General features: G+C 37.7%; 1 protein-coding gene across 1 annotated transcript in view; it reads left to right on the top strand.

Annotated features, from left to right (window-relative positions):
• The first annotated feature begins 5,978 nt into the window (after nucleotides 1-5,978).
• Nucleotides 5,979-14,446, top strand: part of SMURF1 (SMAD specific E3 ubiquitin protein ligase 1) — a 29,286-nt gene continuing 20,818 nt past the window's right edge. Inside the window, exons 1-5 of the mRNA XM_008072893.2 lie at nucleotides 5,979-6,096; nucleotides 11,416-11,454; nucleotides 12,872-12,980; nucleotides 13,997-14,130; nucleotides 14,279-14,344. Of these exons, the coding sequence (XP_008071084.2) occupies nucleotides 5,979-6,096; nucleotides 11,416-11,454; nucleotides 12,872-12,980; nucleotides 13,997-14,130; nucleotides 14,279-14,344 (466 nt within the window). The remainder of the gene's footprint in view (nucleotides 6,097-11,415; nucleotides 11,455-12,871; nucleotides 12,981-13,996; nucleotides 14,131-14,278; nucleotides 14,345-14,446) is intronic.

The raw sequence follows: 14,446 nt of genomic DNA on the forward strand, positions 1-14,446 counted from the left end.
CAAATGTATAATTAGCACCCAGGCTAAGAAATAGAACACAGCAAGTTCCCCAGATGCCTTCTTCATGATTCCTTCTAGTCATTATCCTGCTAGAGGATAATCACTAGCTTGAGTTTAGCAGCATGGTTCTGCTTGTTTTTGTACTTTATGTAAATGGTATCATACAATGTGTATGTGTCTTTCATTAAATATCACATTTTTGAGATTCATTCATAAATAGTGTGTATAATTTGCCATTCTCATTGCTGTATAGTATTCCATCTTGTGACTACCACAACTTCTTTATTTGTTGCACTGTTGACAAACAACTCAATAGGTCTCAAGTTTTGGCTGTCATGAACTGTGCTGTTATGGCACTTCTACTACATGGTGAAACACGTGTATGTGCATTTCTGTTGCGTACTTAAGGGTAAAATTGCTGGGTCATGGTTGGTTTTTTTTTTAAGTTTTTAAATGATCTTATTAATTCATTGTTGGCTACACTGATTTGAAAATTGTAATGTTGTAACAAACTGTTTCATTCTTAATGTTCAATTTTCTTGATGAAGTAGCATAATTTAGTGAACTATGTGGTTTTCACTCATGAGATGGATCATTTCTTATCCCCACCACTGACTTTGCCAGGTCACCTTGAGCAGTTGCTTAATTTCCCTGAGCTTCTGGTTTTCTCCACTAAAATTGAGCATAATGATTTTACTCTGACTTATACTGTGATGTGAATAATGATTAGCCAAATAATTATAAAAGCTTTTATGATAAAACCCTGCAAAATGATACCATTAAATGCTTCAATGTTATAGAACGTAGCACTATAAAGTGATAAATAGGAAAGAAATCATAAGAGTCTTTGTTTTAGAAGGTTGTGTATTTCCTGGGTGGTTCATAACCATGAGTGGGATAGTGCAGTGTATTATCTTGCTCAACTGTGTTCTCATCTTTGGATTTTCTGTTGAGATATCCATGCAGCTAACGAATACTGCTTCATTTGGCGGCATAGTGGCTGAGAGAGGAAATGCTGGCATGCTTCTCTTGCTATTATTTATGATTACTTTTTCCTTGCTTATTCGCTTTAGGTCTGGTCTGGTTATCAGCTTGTAGACTAGTTTGTGTGATTCTAGCTTTCATCTCATGTAATCCCTCAACCTTTCCTCATGCCCAGCACAAATTTACCACCTTGTCTAAAATGGCCTCATCAAAAGAAAGCAGTTTCATTCATATCGATAGGTCGTCAAAAGTCAGGCAAGGATGTTTAGATTTATGTGGGTTCTTTTCCCCCTTAACCCTGGATGGAGTTAATTCAGTTTACCTTCTAAGGTGACAATCACATCCAATTTACCTGGTGACAGGCTTTCAGGGTTGAAATTCATCTTCCTGAAAGGTTTAGTTTTATACTGTATAACCTTAGGAAGATACACGAAGCTTAAGTCAATTGTAATTGTAAAAAAAAAAAAAAAAAAAGATAGTCTTAGTTTACTTTCCCTAAAAGTGCTTTCCTTGGGCTTGGAAGTACTCTGAAGACACCCATTTGTTTAGTTCGTCCTCAGACCTTGGAGCAGTGCTTGGCACATGTGGTGTGTGGTCAGTAAATGTTGGTTAAGTGGATAAATAGATTCACTTCTGAGAAGCAGGAGCTTCTTCTGTGACTTTGGTTAGTCAGATTATTTAATCTTTTAAACTCAGTTTTCTCATCAGTAAAATGAATATAATAACAACTATCTCCTGGAATTGTGATGTTGAATAAACACAATCATGTATGTCAGATACGTGGTATAATGTCTAGTCACATTACAAGCTAAATAAATTTTGGCTACTGTTATTAGTTGTACTAAAGGGAATTTGATTTTTTAAAAAATTTTCACAAAATGAAGAGAAAGTTTCTAAGCCATCCACTGAGATTCGTTGATAGGTTTCTTCCAGTGTTTTTGGCAGATGTGTCGGTCAGATGGTTGCCTGGGAGACAGACTGCTTTCTAGGATAGTGTCGGAAGCTCGTGTTGCAAACTGCTCATTACTTTCTGCTTGTAAAATTATCCTGAGCCTTTCAGGAGATGAGATACTAGACACTGAGGGCTGAAGTTTGCAATTAATAAACATTGTCATTGCATATGGCATTTGAGTAAGGGACATTTGAAAGGAAAAATAAACGTGTTTAAAGAGACAGCATTAAATAATTAACTGATTACTTCAGGTATTTAGACAAAACTCTCTCCAATGAAATCCTGAATGTGCTATGGTCAAAGGCAAGGAAATGTGTTTCCGCCTGTAAAATTACACTGACCCTCCATGCCCTTGTTCTTCTCAAACACATTCCATTTGGGTTTATTTGAAGTAGAAACATGATCTGGAGATAGAAATTGTCCTATAGAGACAGACTTTAAATGAGACACTTTTCTTATCTCCCAAAGCAAAGGTGTCTCACCTGTAATACTTGGGAAGAAACCAAACAAAAGAAAGCAGTAGCTTTGGAAATTGCTTCTTGTGAGGCCTATCTTCTTTCTTCACCCAGGAAGAGGTCATCCCATTTTCAGTACTGCAGTTTCTGTGGGCAGATCCAGCATGGTAGGAAAAATATTTTAAAGTTAAAATTTAAAAGTTAAATATATTCCTCAGTTATAGGTTTTCTTGGAATGTGATGGTGTAACAGATCCTTGGAGATCATCCCCCTAATATATAAAAATGACAGTTCCTTAATAAGAGCTTTGTGCAAATAAAAAAGTTCCAAATGCCTTCTGGACTTTATGATGTTATGTTGTTGTTTTTGTTTTTGACATTACCTTATTTCTCCCTCAGTGTAATTTTACTTCTGGTTTGAAACTATGGAACGTTTTTTTTCCTGAGTGCCAGCCAAGTGCACTAATAAAACTTTAAGAAACAGCATAAACTTGGTCTGAAGAGCAAGATCTGTCAGGCAGTGTGTGCAAAGCTGCCCGGCTCTGGGTTCCTTGTGGTCTGCGGGGTTTGAGTCAGCTACAGTACAATGGAGGCTCTTGCAGAACTTTTGCATTCATTCATTCATTCATTCAAGCAAGCAGTGATTTATTTCAACAGACATTTATTGAGCACTAACTTATGCCAAGTCCTGTGCTCTATGCTAGGAACGTAATGATTCTTGGTGCTTATTTTCTAGTGAGTTAGTTAGAGGGTAATAATAATAATAAATAAATAAATAAAGCTATTACCTAATTCATTTATTCAGCAAATATTTTTAAAGGAATATCTGTGTGCCAGGCACTGTCTCAAGCTCTGGGGATACAGTAGTGAATAAGAAAAGACACAGGTCTTATTCCAGTGGAGCTAGACATTAAGTAGTAGACAAATAAATCAAAGATTTAATTTCAGACTCTTCTAGAGCTATGATGCTGCTGCCCTGTGCGATAAGCCTGGGGTGAAGTAGAGATGCCTGTGGAAGCCTTCTGAGTCTTCTTGCTTTCTAGAAAGTGGTAAAAAGGACTTCTGCCTCACGTGTTTACTCGCCTATGAGCCTAAGAAGAGTATGTAAAAAGCTTTCATGTTTGCAAAAGAACTTTTTAGACTGGAAAGGGTCACACAAGTGCTGTCAGTGTTTGGGACCTATGGGGACAGGCTGAGGAGCAGACCAGTGTCACCTCATCTTTAGAGCTGAGCTTTGCCTCATGGGGGAGGCTGTTTCTGCTACAGCAGCCCTGCCTTACAAGGTTTACAGGTATGATCTGAACTCCATCAACTTCCAATTTCAACTAATTCACATGATTTTGTCATTTGTTTCTAATGTAGGGCATTTAGAGAAGATGAACATCCATATTTCCTTATTTTAAGCAAGGGGATGTTTTGGAAACCTGTGTCAGGAGGACCAGTTTACTTGAATTCACCCCTCTCCAAAGCCAGTAGGAGTGACTGGTGGTTGCTAAAATGTGTTTTGTTAACTTAGGCAATTTTCCCTGCAAAGAAGAAGTGATGTTATCATCTAATGACGTCTGGATAGTGGAGCCCTGTGTATATATGTATAGTGTATATGTAAATTGACTGAGAAGGAGTGGAAAAGTATTTGTTTTAGTAAGCAAACAATGCAATTATTAGTTCAGTTCTGTTGTGTGGGCTTAACATTTTTGGCATTTTGAGTCTGTTGATGTAACCAAAATGTGATTTTTTTCTCTAAGTGCAAATTTGAGGATTTCCTAAATTTGTATCAGAATTACCAGATGAGTGGCTCTAGTTCAGTGACCTTGAGAATGGCATGGTAGCAAAACACACTCATCAGGAAACCTTACTCATTGCCTTTAGCAGAGATTCTGTTTTTACCCCTTTTAGTAGCTTAAAGGATTTTTCCCAAGGAAAATTTTTTAAAGTATGTTTTAGACCTAAAAGTTAGATGAAGTAGACAGCTAACACATGTGTTGACAGTTATCCTAGGTGTTGTTATATTTTCTAATAAGTGAAATTTTTAGGCTGGGTGTGGTGACTCATACCTGTAATCCCAGTACTTTGGGAGGACACGGCAAGAAGATTGCTTCAGCCTGGGAGTTCAAGACCAGCCTGGGCAACATAGCACAATCTCATCTCTACAAAAAAATAAAAAAAACTTGCTAGGTATGGTGGTGCACACCTGTGTAGCTACTTGGGGGGCTGAGGCTGGAGGATCACTTGAGCCCAGGTTTGAGGCTGTGGCGAGCTGTGATTGTGCCACTGCACTCCAGACTGGGCCACAGAGTGACACTGACTCAAAAGAAAAAAAGAAAGAAAATTTTACTTAGATATTTTAGACCATTGAAACGATAGCTTCTTGTCCTATGTCTTTATCGCTGTTGTTCTGTTTGGCTTACTTTTTGTGACTTGTTCACCACAAGGTCCATGTTGCCTGCCTGTTGTGTAGCCAGTATCATATTTAACCAGTGTCTAAAAGGATAGAAGATGGAGTTCCACTTTCAGAGGATTTAACTTAGCTAGGGGACAAAGCCACTTGTATGACAGTAATTGAGTACTGAATGATTCTTAAGTAAACAGGATTGAGAAAAGGTACTAGATCCTTGATGGTTAGAGCAGTACTACCCAGATCAGTTAAAACATTTATATAAATGTGGACATCAGCATAATCTTGCCACTTTTTATGTTTCCAAGTCACTACTAAAGCTATCACCATTTTTATCATCATTTATTGTTACCTCCTTTCATTAAAGAAAGAAAATGTTAACAAAAGGGAAAGACAAAATATCAGAGCAAAGAACAGCCATTTAAAAGTAATTGGTTCCGTTTTATGAAAACCTCACTACATTGTCCTTATTTTTTTCATGTTGGCACTAGTGAAAATATCATCACAGGGTGACATTTGGGAAACACTGGCCTGAATGAGGCCTTCCTAAAAGAGTACTTGGCCTGGACCCTCAAGATAGAGCCCAACAAAGAGAGAGGCATTGTGAAATGGGTTGAGTAGCAAGAATAAACTCTTGGAGGGAGTTAGAGTTGGGGCAGGGAGGAGGGATAATGAACCGGGCTGTTAGGGAATGGGAAATCCCAAAACCCAGGGAGAAAATTTAGATTTGTGGTGCAATATAATACAGAGCCATTTGAGTTTTTTGAGCCCAAGAACATAAAAATGGCTCTCAAAAGATTGGTCTGGTGGCTGAGTATCTTGTGGATGGGGAGTCTTCAGTCAGGGAGGGTGCTGTTGTGTGTAGGTGAAGCCAAGAATGGGAGAGAGGGTATAAAAACAGGGGAAGAGACCAATTCAAGGGTTTGGAAGATATAAATGATAGGACTTGGTGACACACATAACTAGAAGAGGAAGAGAGGAGTAAAAACATTGCACGAAAGTTTCTAGCCTTGGGATAGAAAGATAGTTGAAGTATTGACACAGGTTAGAAAATTTCTCAAGGTAGAATGCAGTACTAAATGTGTGTTGTTGTAGCTCCTCCTGGGAGTAGGTGAAACCTACTCTGTTTCTGTGACCCTGTCTTTTGCCAGGGACCAGGTGAAGAAGCTTGTCTTACTAATTGAAAGCGCCTCATGTTCGTAAAGCATCTCCCTTCCATGTTTCACATGCTTAGTGAGAATTATGTGGTTCACTTTGACCATATCCCCAACATCAGGAAAACTGTGGTATGTGATTGGGAAATTATGGGATGTAAGAGACATGATGTGGCTTAGGTGGGGGGTACTTCCGAATTGGAATCGAAGCAACCATGCAGTGGTCTACACTGAAAAATAAACTCGGTTTTCTGTAAGAGTACTTGTCTCTTTTGTTCAGTGTACCCCAAGAATCTCACTTATAATTGGTATATAAATGTATTTTTTAAAAATGAACGGGCCGGGCTCGGTGGCTCAGCCTGTAATCCCGTGCCTTTGGGAGGCTGAAGTGAGTGGATTGCTTGAGTCCGCGGGTTCGAGACCCACCTGGACAGGCGAGATCTCATCTCTACAATAAATCAAAAAATTAGCTGGGCGTGGTAGCGCGCGCCTGTAATTCCGGCTACTCGGAAGGCTGAGGCGGAAGGATTGCCGGAGCCCAGCAGGTCGAGGCTGCGGTGACCAGGAGCAGCCACTGTGCTCCAGTCTGGGTGACAGAGTGAGACTTCAACTCAAAAAAACAAGCAAACAAACAAAATGAGCGGTAAATATCCAAGTAGAGTGGGAATTATGATGAGAAGTAAATTACCTTTTAATTCCATCTCGAGATCACAAAATTATTTTAGTAGAATAAATCATATGCCATCATCTGAACTAGACTCAGAATGACCCTAAGTGATCCTTACATAAAACTGAGGCAAAACTTTATTTGTGCTAACACTACTAAGACCTTTTCTACTTTATGATGTAAGCAAATTCCACTGGCGTCTTAAAACATGCTAGCCTTGTCAATATGAACAGATTAATATTTTTGAGACATGTGATCAGAATTCCATTCAGAAGCAACCTAGCACCACACCACAGCAAACTAGGGCCCAGACTCGGGGATAATATTTGAGGCCGGGGAGGAGAAGGGAAGAGGTAGGGATCAGAGTCTCACAGGACTGGAGTTCTGTAATGAGAAGCCACTGGAGAATTTTAAAAATTAAAAGAGTGAGAAACATGAGGAGATTTAAGTCTTGAAAAGATCACTTCATCATAGCAGTTCTGGGAACAGGACAAGGGTAGAGATGCTGAACAGTTGACACATTTGAGAGTGCTTAAGAGACAGAAAGACATGTAGGTTTCTGCTTGTGCAGTCTATAGGCCATTTTGATGCTCCTGCTGAAATAACAAATCCTAGGAGAGAACCAGGTTTTTAGTCAGAGTGGGAAGACCTCAGCTTCAGTTTTGGAGACTGAGTTTTATATGAGAGCTGTTAAGATATTCAAAGCTTTGGGAAAGAAAAGGGAAGTTGAAGGAAGTAAAACATTATAGGTCCATGTGAAGAGAGTTCAAATAGATGGTTGATTTAAAATTAATGTAAGAAAATTAATAGCTCCTCTATAGCCAAATAACAATTCGAAAATGCAGTGAAAAATCTCAGTGCTTTGGGAGCCAAGGTGGGAAGATCTTTTGAGACCAGGAGTTCAAGACCAGCCTGAGCAACATAGTGAGACCCCGTCTTTACAAAAAAAATTCTTTTAAAGTAGCCGGACTTGGCATGCCTGTAGTCCCAGCTACTCAGAAAACTGAGGTGGGATGATTGCTTGAGCTGCAGTGAGCTATGATAGTGCTATTACACTCCAGCCGAGGTGACAGATTAAGACCCTGTTCCTAAAAATAAAAACAAAATTAAAAAAATAAAATAAATAAAAAGATGTAGTTAAAATAATTATCCCATTAACAATAGAAACAAAAAACAAATTATTTGAGAAAACCCAAATAGGAATATGCAGGACTTCTATAAAATACTTTAAAACCTTATTTAAAAACTTGCTCAAAATTACTTGAAAGTTTAATGGGAAAAATAAGCACTTAAGAATGGTTAGGCAAATGCTGAACAGAAAGTAATGATGAGATTTTAGAGGTGTGTAGTTTTTATTTATACATTTCTGTATTTTTGAGTTTGTATTACTTTAGTAATTAGAGGAAGTACCAGCAGGAGCTGTAATAAATTATGTTCTATCCACTAAAAACACTGAGGTGGAAAGAAAGGTATACAGATTACATTACACTGAAGAAGAAATATTACTATACGAAAATAAAAAGGATTATTGGGGATACTATGAACACATATATGCGGACAAATTTATTGAAATCAATAAATTTCTAGAAAGACACTAACAAAGCTAATTGAAATGAAATGGAAAAATAGGAAGACGTTTAATAGAAGGAAGTGCAGACTGAGCATAACTGTAACCCCAGCACTTAGAAGGCTGAGGCAGGAGGATCACTTGAGGCTAGGAGTTCAAGGTTATCCTGGGCAGCACAGTGAGACCCTATCTACAAAAAATTTTAAAAATTAGCTGTGCGTGGTGGTGCATACCTCTAGTCTCAGTACTGTGGAGTCTGAGGTGGGAGGATCACTTGAGTTGTGATTGGGCCTACTGTACTCCAGCCTAGAGAGAGAGACAGACAGACACAGAGACACAAATCTGTACTCTGAAAATTACAAAACGAAGTTGAAAGAATTTAAAGAAGACCTAAAGAAGAACATTCATGTTTGTGGGTTGGACAACTTAATATTGTTAAGATGGCAGTGCTCCCAGAATTTACCTATGGATTCAGTGTAGTCCCTATCAAATCCAGACTGGCTTTTGCTGCAGAAATTACAAGCTGATCCTAACAGTCATATGGAAATTCAGGAGATCCAGACAGTCCAAAAAGGCCTTGAACAAGGTTGGAAGACTAATGCTTCCCAATTTCAAAACTTACTACAAAATCATAGTAATCAAGACAGTGAGGCCATGGCACAAGGAGAGACATATGGATCAATGGGATAGAATTGAGAGACCACAAACAAACTCTCATATTTATAGTAAATTGATTTCCAACAAGGTACCAAGACAAGGCAATGTGAAAGAATAGACTTTTCAGCAAATGATGATGGCACAACTGGATAGCCACCTGCAAAGGAATGAAGTTGAACCTCTTCACAACATATGAAATGGATCATAGACCAAAATGTATATTTAAGAGCTAAAAGTGTAAAATTCTTAGAAGAAAATACAGGAGTAAATCTTTAAGACCTTGGTGTAGGCAAAGACTTCTTAGATATGACACCAAAAGGACATACAACCAAAAAAAAAAAAAAAAAAAAGATAAAGTGGACTTAATTAAAATGGAAAATCTTGGTGCTTCAAAGGACACCATCAAAAAAGTAAAAAGATAGCCGGGCTCGGTGGCACAGCCTGTAATCCCGCACCTTGGGAGGCTGAGGTGAGTGGATTGCCTGAGCCCACGGGTTCCATACCCGCCTGGGCAAGTTGGTGAGACCTCATCTCTACAATAAATCAAAAAAATTAGCTGGGTATGGTAGCGCATGCCTGTAGTTCCAGCTACTTGGAAGGCTGAGGTGGAAGGATCACTGGAGCCCAGCAGATCGAGGCTGCAGTGGCTGCAAGCAGCCACTGCACTCCAGTCTGGGCGACAGAGTAAGACTCCAACTCAAAAAAAAAAAAAAAAAAAAAAAAGTAAAAAGATAACCCATGGAATGAAAGAAAATATTTGCAAATCATTTTTCTGATAAGGGTATTTAGCTAAGAATACCCTTAATTAAGATCATTCTTAATATATAAGAATTTCCACAACTCAGTCATAAAAAGACAACCCAACTTAAAAATGGAAAAAAGATTGGAAAATAAATTTCTTCAAAGAAGATATACTAATAGCTAATTAACACATGGAAAGATGCTCAAAGTCATTAGTCATCAGAGAAATGCAAATTGAAGCCACAGAGATATACAAATCCAGCAACAGACAGTAACAAGTGTATGTTATGAGAATAAAGAGAAATTGGAACCCATGTACACTGCTGGAAGGAATATAAAATGGTGCAGATTCTATGGAAAACAGTTTGGCAGCTCCTCAAAATCTTAAACAATAGTTACTTTATAACCCAGAGGTTTCACTCATAGCTTTATAACAAAAATAAATACATGTGTCTACATAACAACTTGTACAGGATTATTCATAATAGCCCATAAGCAGAGCAATCCAAATGTCCATCAACTGATGAATAGAAAATGTGGTATATCCATACAATTGAATATTACGCAGTTATACAAGGGAATGAAGTACTGACTCCTGCTACAACATGGATGAACCTTGAAAGTGCTAAGTGAAAGAAGCCAGTCATAAAAGACCACATGTTACGTGATTCTATTCATATGAAATGTCCAGAATAGGCAAATCCTTAGAAAGAAAGTAGATTGGTGGTTGCCTAGGACTGGGAAACCTGAGGTTAAATGAAGAGTGACTGCTAATGGTGTGGTATTTCTTTTCGGAATGATAAAAACGTTCTAAAATTGATTGTGATGACAGTTGTCCAACCCCATGACTATATTAAAAACCACAGAGTTAAACATTTTAAATAGGTGAATTGTATGGTATATTATTTATATTTCAATAAAGCTGTTATAGAAAAATACTAAGTGAAAGTTTGCAGAGCAATATTATTATGTGAGCATATTTTTATAAAATAATAATATAACTCAAAGTTCTTTTTTCTTTTTAAAGACAGTTACAAACTGGAAGAGGTAGATTTATTAAAGGAAAGATACACTGTAAAGGATACAAGAGGCAGGACAACAGCAAGCGTATCTACTGTTGTTAAAAGTTCTTAATAAAACATTGTATTCTTATATATTAGCAAATTTGTGAAGCAGTGCAAAGGATGAAAGTACATCAGTATGTTCTTCCTTGACACAGTATCTTCCATTGCACAGCCAGCAGGCCTGGTGACAAAACTGAACGATAATTTGATATGACCTGTAATGAGAGAATAGCACCAAAAACACTAGTCACGTTCTTTCTGTAGACCAACACTGTGTTATTACCGTGCATTTTGTTACTTGTTCACAGCACCCTGATGATGGCCCTGTGTTTTCTACCAGTCTCCCCTTGCTTTCTGTTTTCCAGTATACCAGAGTTTACATTTGCAAATTGTATTGTTTATGAGAATAGAAAATATGCATGGCTCCTTTAGTAGTTGTTGTTGGTAGCAGTAGCTAGAAGGGTAACTACTTCAGGTGTTTATTTGAATTGGTTTTTACGTATAGCTATGCAGTGTAAGAGTATATTGATAATTCCATCTGCATCTGTTTAATATTTTAAATTTAAAGCACTTTGTGTTTGCTATAATTGATCTCCAGTTCGAGGAGCAAACACTTTTTATATAGTTGTTGGCTTTTGTTTAAAGTAATGGTAAATTTGAAAGACAAATCACTGGCAAAGATAATTTTTAGAAACTATTTTTTCTAATGTAAATATAGACTAGCAATGGTGGTAATCTTGTCCACAAATGCTAACCTTAGTAATTTTAATTTGTTTTTAGTATTATGTGCCAAGAACCTTGCAAAGAAAGACTTCTTCAGTAAGTAAACACTCATTTTGTTTTCTTATAATAACAATGTTATTCATATATTTCTGGAATTTTAAACTTTTTAAAAAACACTGGAGGCTGGGCATGGTGGCTCACGCCTGTAATCCTAACACTGTGGGAGGCCAAGGTGGGAGGATTGCTTAAGCCCAGGAGTTCGAAACCAGCCTGGGCAACATAGCGAGACTTTGTCTCTACCAAAAAATTATCCGAGAGTAGTGGCGCATGCCCACAGTTCCAGCTACTCCAGAGGCTGAGACAGAAGGATCTCTGAGCCCAGGAGGTCAAGGCTGTTGTGAGTCACGGTCATGTCACTGAGCTCCAGCTGGCAACAGAGTGCGACTCCAACACAAAACCAAAAACAAACACGGTGTATTCTCGTGAAAGGCTCATCCTTTACTGATTCATGGTTTGACACACTTTTATTTCCCAGTTGACTATCCCAAAGGGGCTCCTTAGCTCAAAGGCACAGAATTTTTAAATCATAACAGAAAACTTGTTTCTCTCATTCCCTGTTGCAGCCACACCTTATTTCTCTGCCTCCCCACCCATTAGGATATTACTTCCTGCTGGATGAAGTGTTCTCAGCTCAAATACAAATGGGATTTTCTTCTGTCAAATAGCTGAGTTTGAGTAAAATTGTCAATCAAATTTTATAAATTAAATCACATTTTAAAAGCTCAATAATTAAAAGAATTGCAGAAATAAACACAGAATCCTTTTATAAAGAAAAGAATCACTCCTTAAACTTAAGAGATTCACCTACTATGAAATAGGTGCCCGAAGCATTAAACTTTTCACACACTTTCTGATCCTCACAAGAATGTTGCTCAGTTCTTGAGTGGTATCATTTACACTTTCAAGGTGAAGAAACAGGCTCAAAGGCTTTCTCTAAGTAGTGATGAAGCTTCAGGGTGGTGGCTCACATCCAGCGCTATCTTGAGAACCTTTGTGCCTCACCACCTGTCTGATTCATCCTCTAGCATCTAGGGACTTACCAAATTAAAACTTCCATAGATAAGATAGGCAAAAATCAGTAAACATGACTTCTGGGCATTGTTATTTTTTAGAAAGTTTAAGTACAATTAATTTCAGACACCCTTTCCTTCAATTAACCCGACTTTAATGATCATCAGAAATGGAAATTTGAATTTTAAGTCCATTTTTGTAGTTTTATTTTCTATCCTCTAAAAATATGAGAGTGGAAGCACACTGGGTTGTCTCTCTTAGAAAGCTTAAATAGAAACAACTTATTTTGCCAATCAAAATTATCCTCAAAATTAGGGAATAAATTGTACAAGGGTAATCTTCTATACCAAATTAGATGAAGCTCCCTTTAGCCTGAGACTGTGCGTTTTCATATTGATAAATGTCAAGTCTCATCTAGGTGTAACTGTTCTCTCTCCCATAGGACTCCCTGACCCCTTTGCAAAGATTGTCGTGGATGGGTCCGGGCAGTGCCACTCAACTGACACTGTGAAAAACACATTGGACCCAAAGTGGAACCAGCACTATGATCTGTGAGTTGAACATTCTGTAAACTATTTGGGCAGTGGCAGGAAAGTAGGTGTCCAGCTTTCAAGAGAAGCATTTAAGAGGAGAAAAAGGATTGCTAACTTTTTATCGATGAGAAAAGTGGCTGGCCAAATTAATACACGTTGCCTCAGTTTAGAATTCATGTACTTGAATGTCCTTACATTTGGCATTTTCATAGATTTTTATGGTTTAGTTCTGTGAACCTCAAACTCTTCAATCTCCTGGCCCCTACATGCTTCTGATTTTTTATACAACCCTAAACCTAGTATTTTTTCTGTAAGAGAGTTCGACATGATTAAATGTATATTAGCTGTGAGACAATTTCTTATATTTATTCGAAAAAATGGATTGCACCTTGAAGACCGCTATTTTATATGCACCAAGTTTTCATGTCTGCTAAGAAGTTTTCATCAAAGTAATACTGGAAGATTATTGTCTTATTGTTAACTTAAGTTGTTAATGAAACTGCATTTGGGAAGGATTTTTAGTAGTTACATTCTAAGACTCAGTTTCAATTATACTGAGGCTCTATGAGTGGCTTGGAAAGTTCTTGTCATGAACGTTCCTTTCTCTATGGTTCACTTGCACCAAGAGTAAGTGGGGTATCAGTGTCTTAATTAGTGTCCTTTTGTGTACTTTGAATGGATCTATGGGTTATAAGTATTCCCTTATTGCAAACTAGTATTCTATATTAAGCCTAATTGGTAGGAATTTATGAATCATGTCACTATCCTATGGAACTATTAAAATAGAGTAAATCTCTGTTGTAAGATTATTATTATCATGTGATTATCTACATTTGCTCCTTGCAGAAGGAACAAAGTAGATCTTTTTCCCAGCCCATTGAAATTAGTAGATGTGTATTTATTGAATGCCTGTTACACGTGGAATATAGAGCCAGCATTATTTTAATAAGACTTCTTAAGTCAATCATATAAAATCTCAATGAGATATCCTAATTCAGAATACAACTAAAAGTGAGTTTGCATGTTCTTTCCAGATATGTAGGGAAAACAGATTCTATAACCATCAGCGTGTGGAACCATAAGAAAATTCACAAGAAACAGGGAGCTGGCTTCCTGGGCTGTGTGCGGCTGCTCTCCAATGCCATCAGCAGATTAAAAGATACTGGATGTAAGAACCAAACACTTTTCTGCCTCGTACTCCAACTGAAGAAGGCTCAGGAGGCGTCATTTTTTATTTTTTCTGTATACAGAACGCCTAACTTCCTCCCTAGTTAACTAACATTCCTTGGGTTAAGTTTTCAATTGTTTGTTTGCAGACCAGCGTTTGGATCTATGCAAACTAAATCCCTCAGATACTGATGCAGTTCGTGGCCAAATAGTGGGTAAGAACTTTTTCATTTGTATAAAGAGATACTTTTATAGATACTTCATCGCTGAGGAAACACACATAGGTACTGACAATGCTGACATCCGTCAAAGGACAA

This window comes from Carlito syrichta, unplaced genomic scaffold (assembly GCF_000164805.1).
Source record: "Carlito syrichta isolate Samal-C Ts95f unplaced genomic scaffold, Tarsius_syrichta-2.0.1 Scaffold315497, whole genome shotgun sequence".
NCBI lineage: Eukaryota > Metazoa > Chordata > Mammalia > Primates > Tarsiidae > Carlito > Carlito syrichta.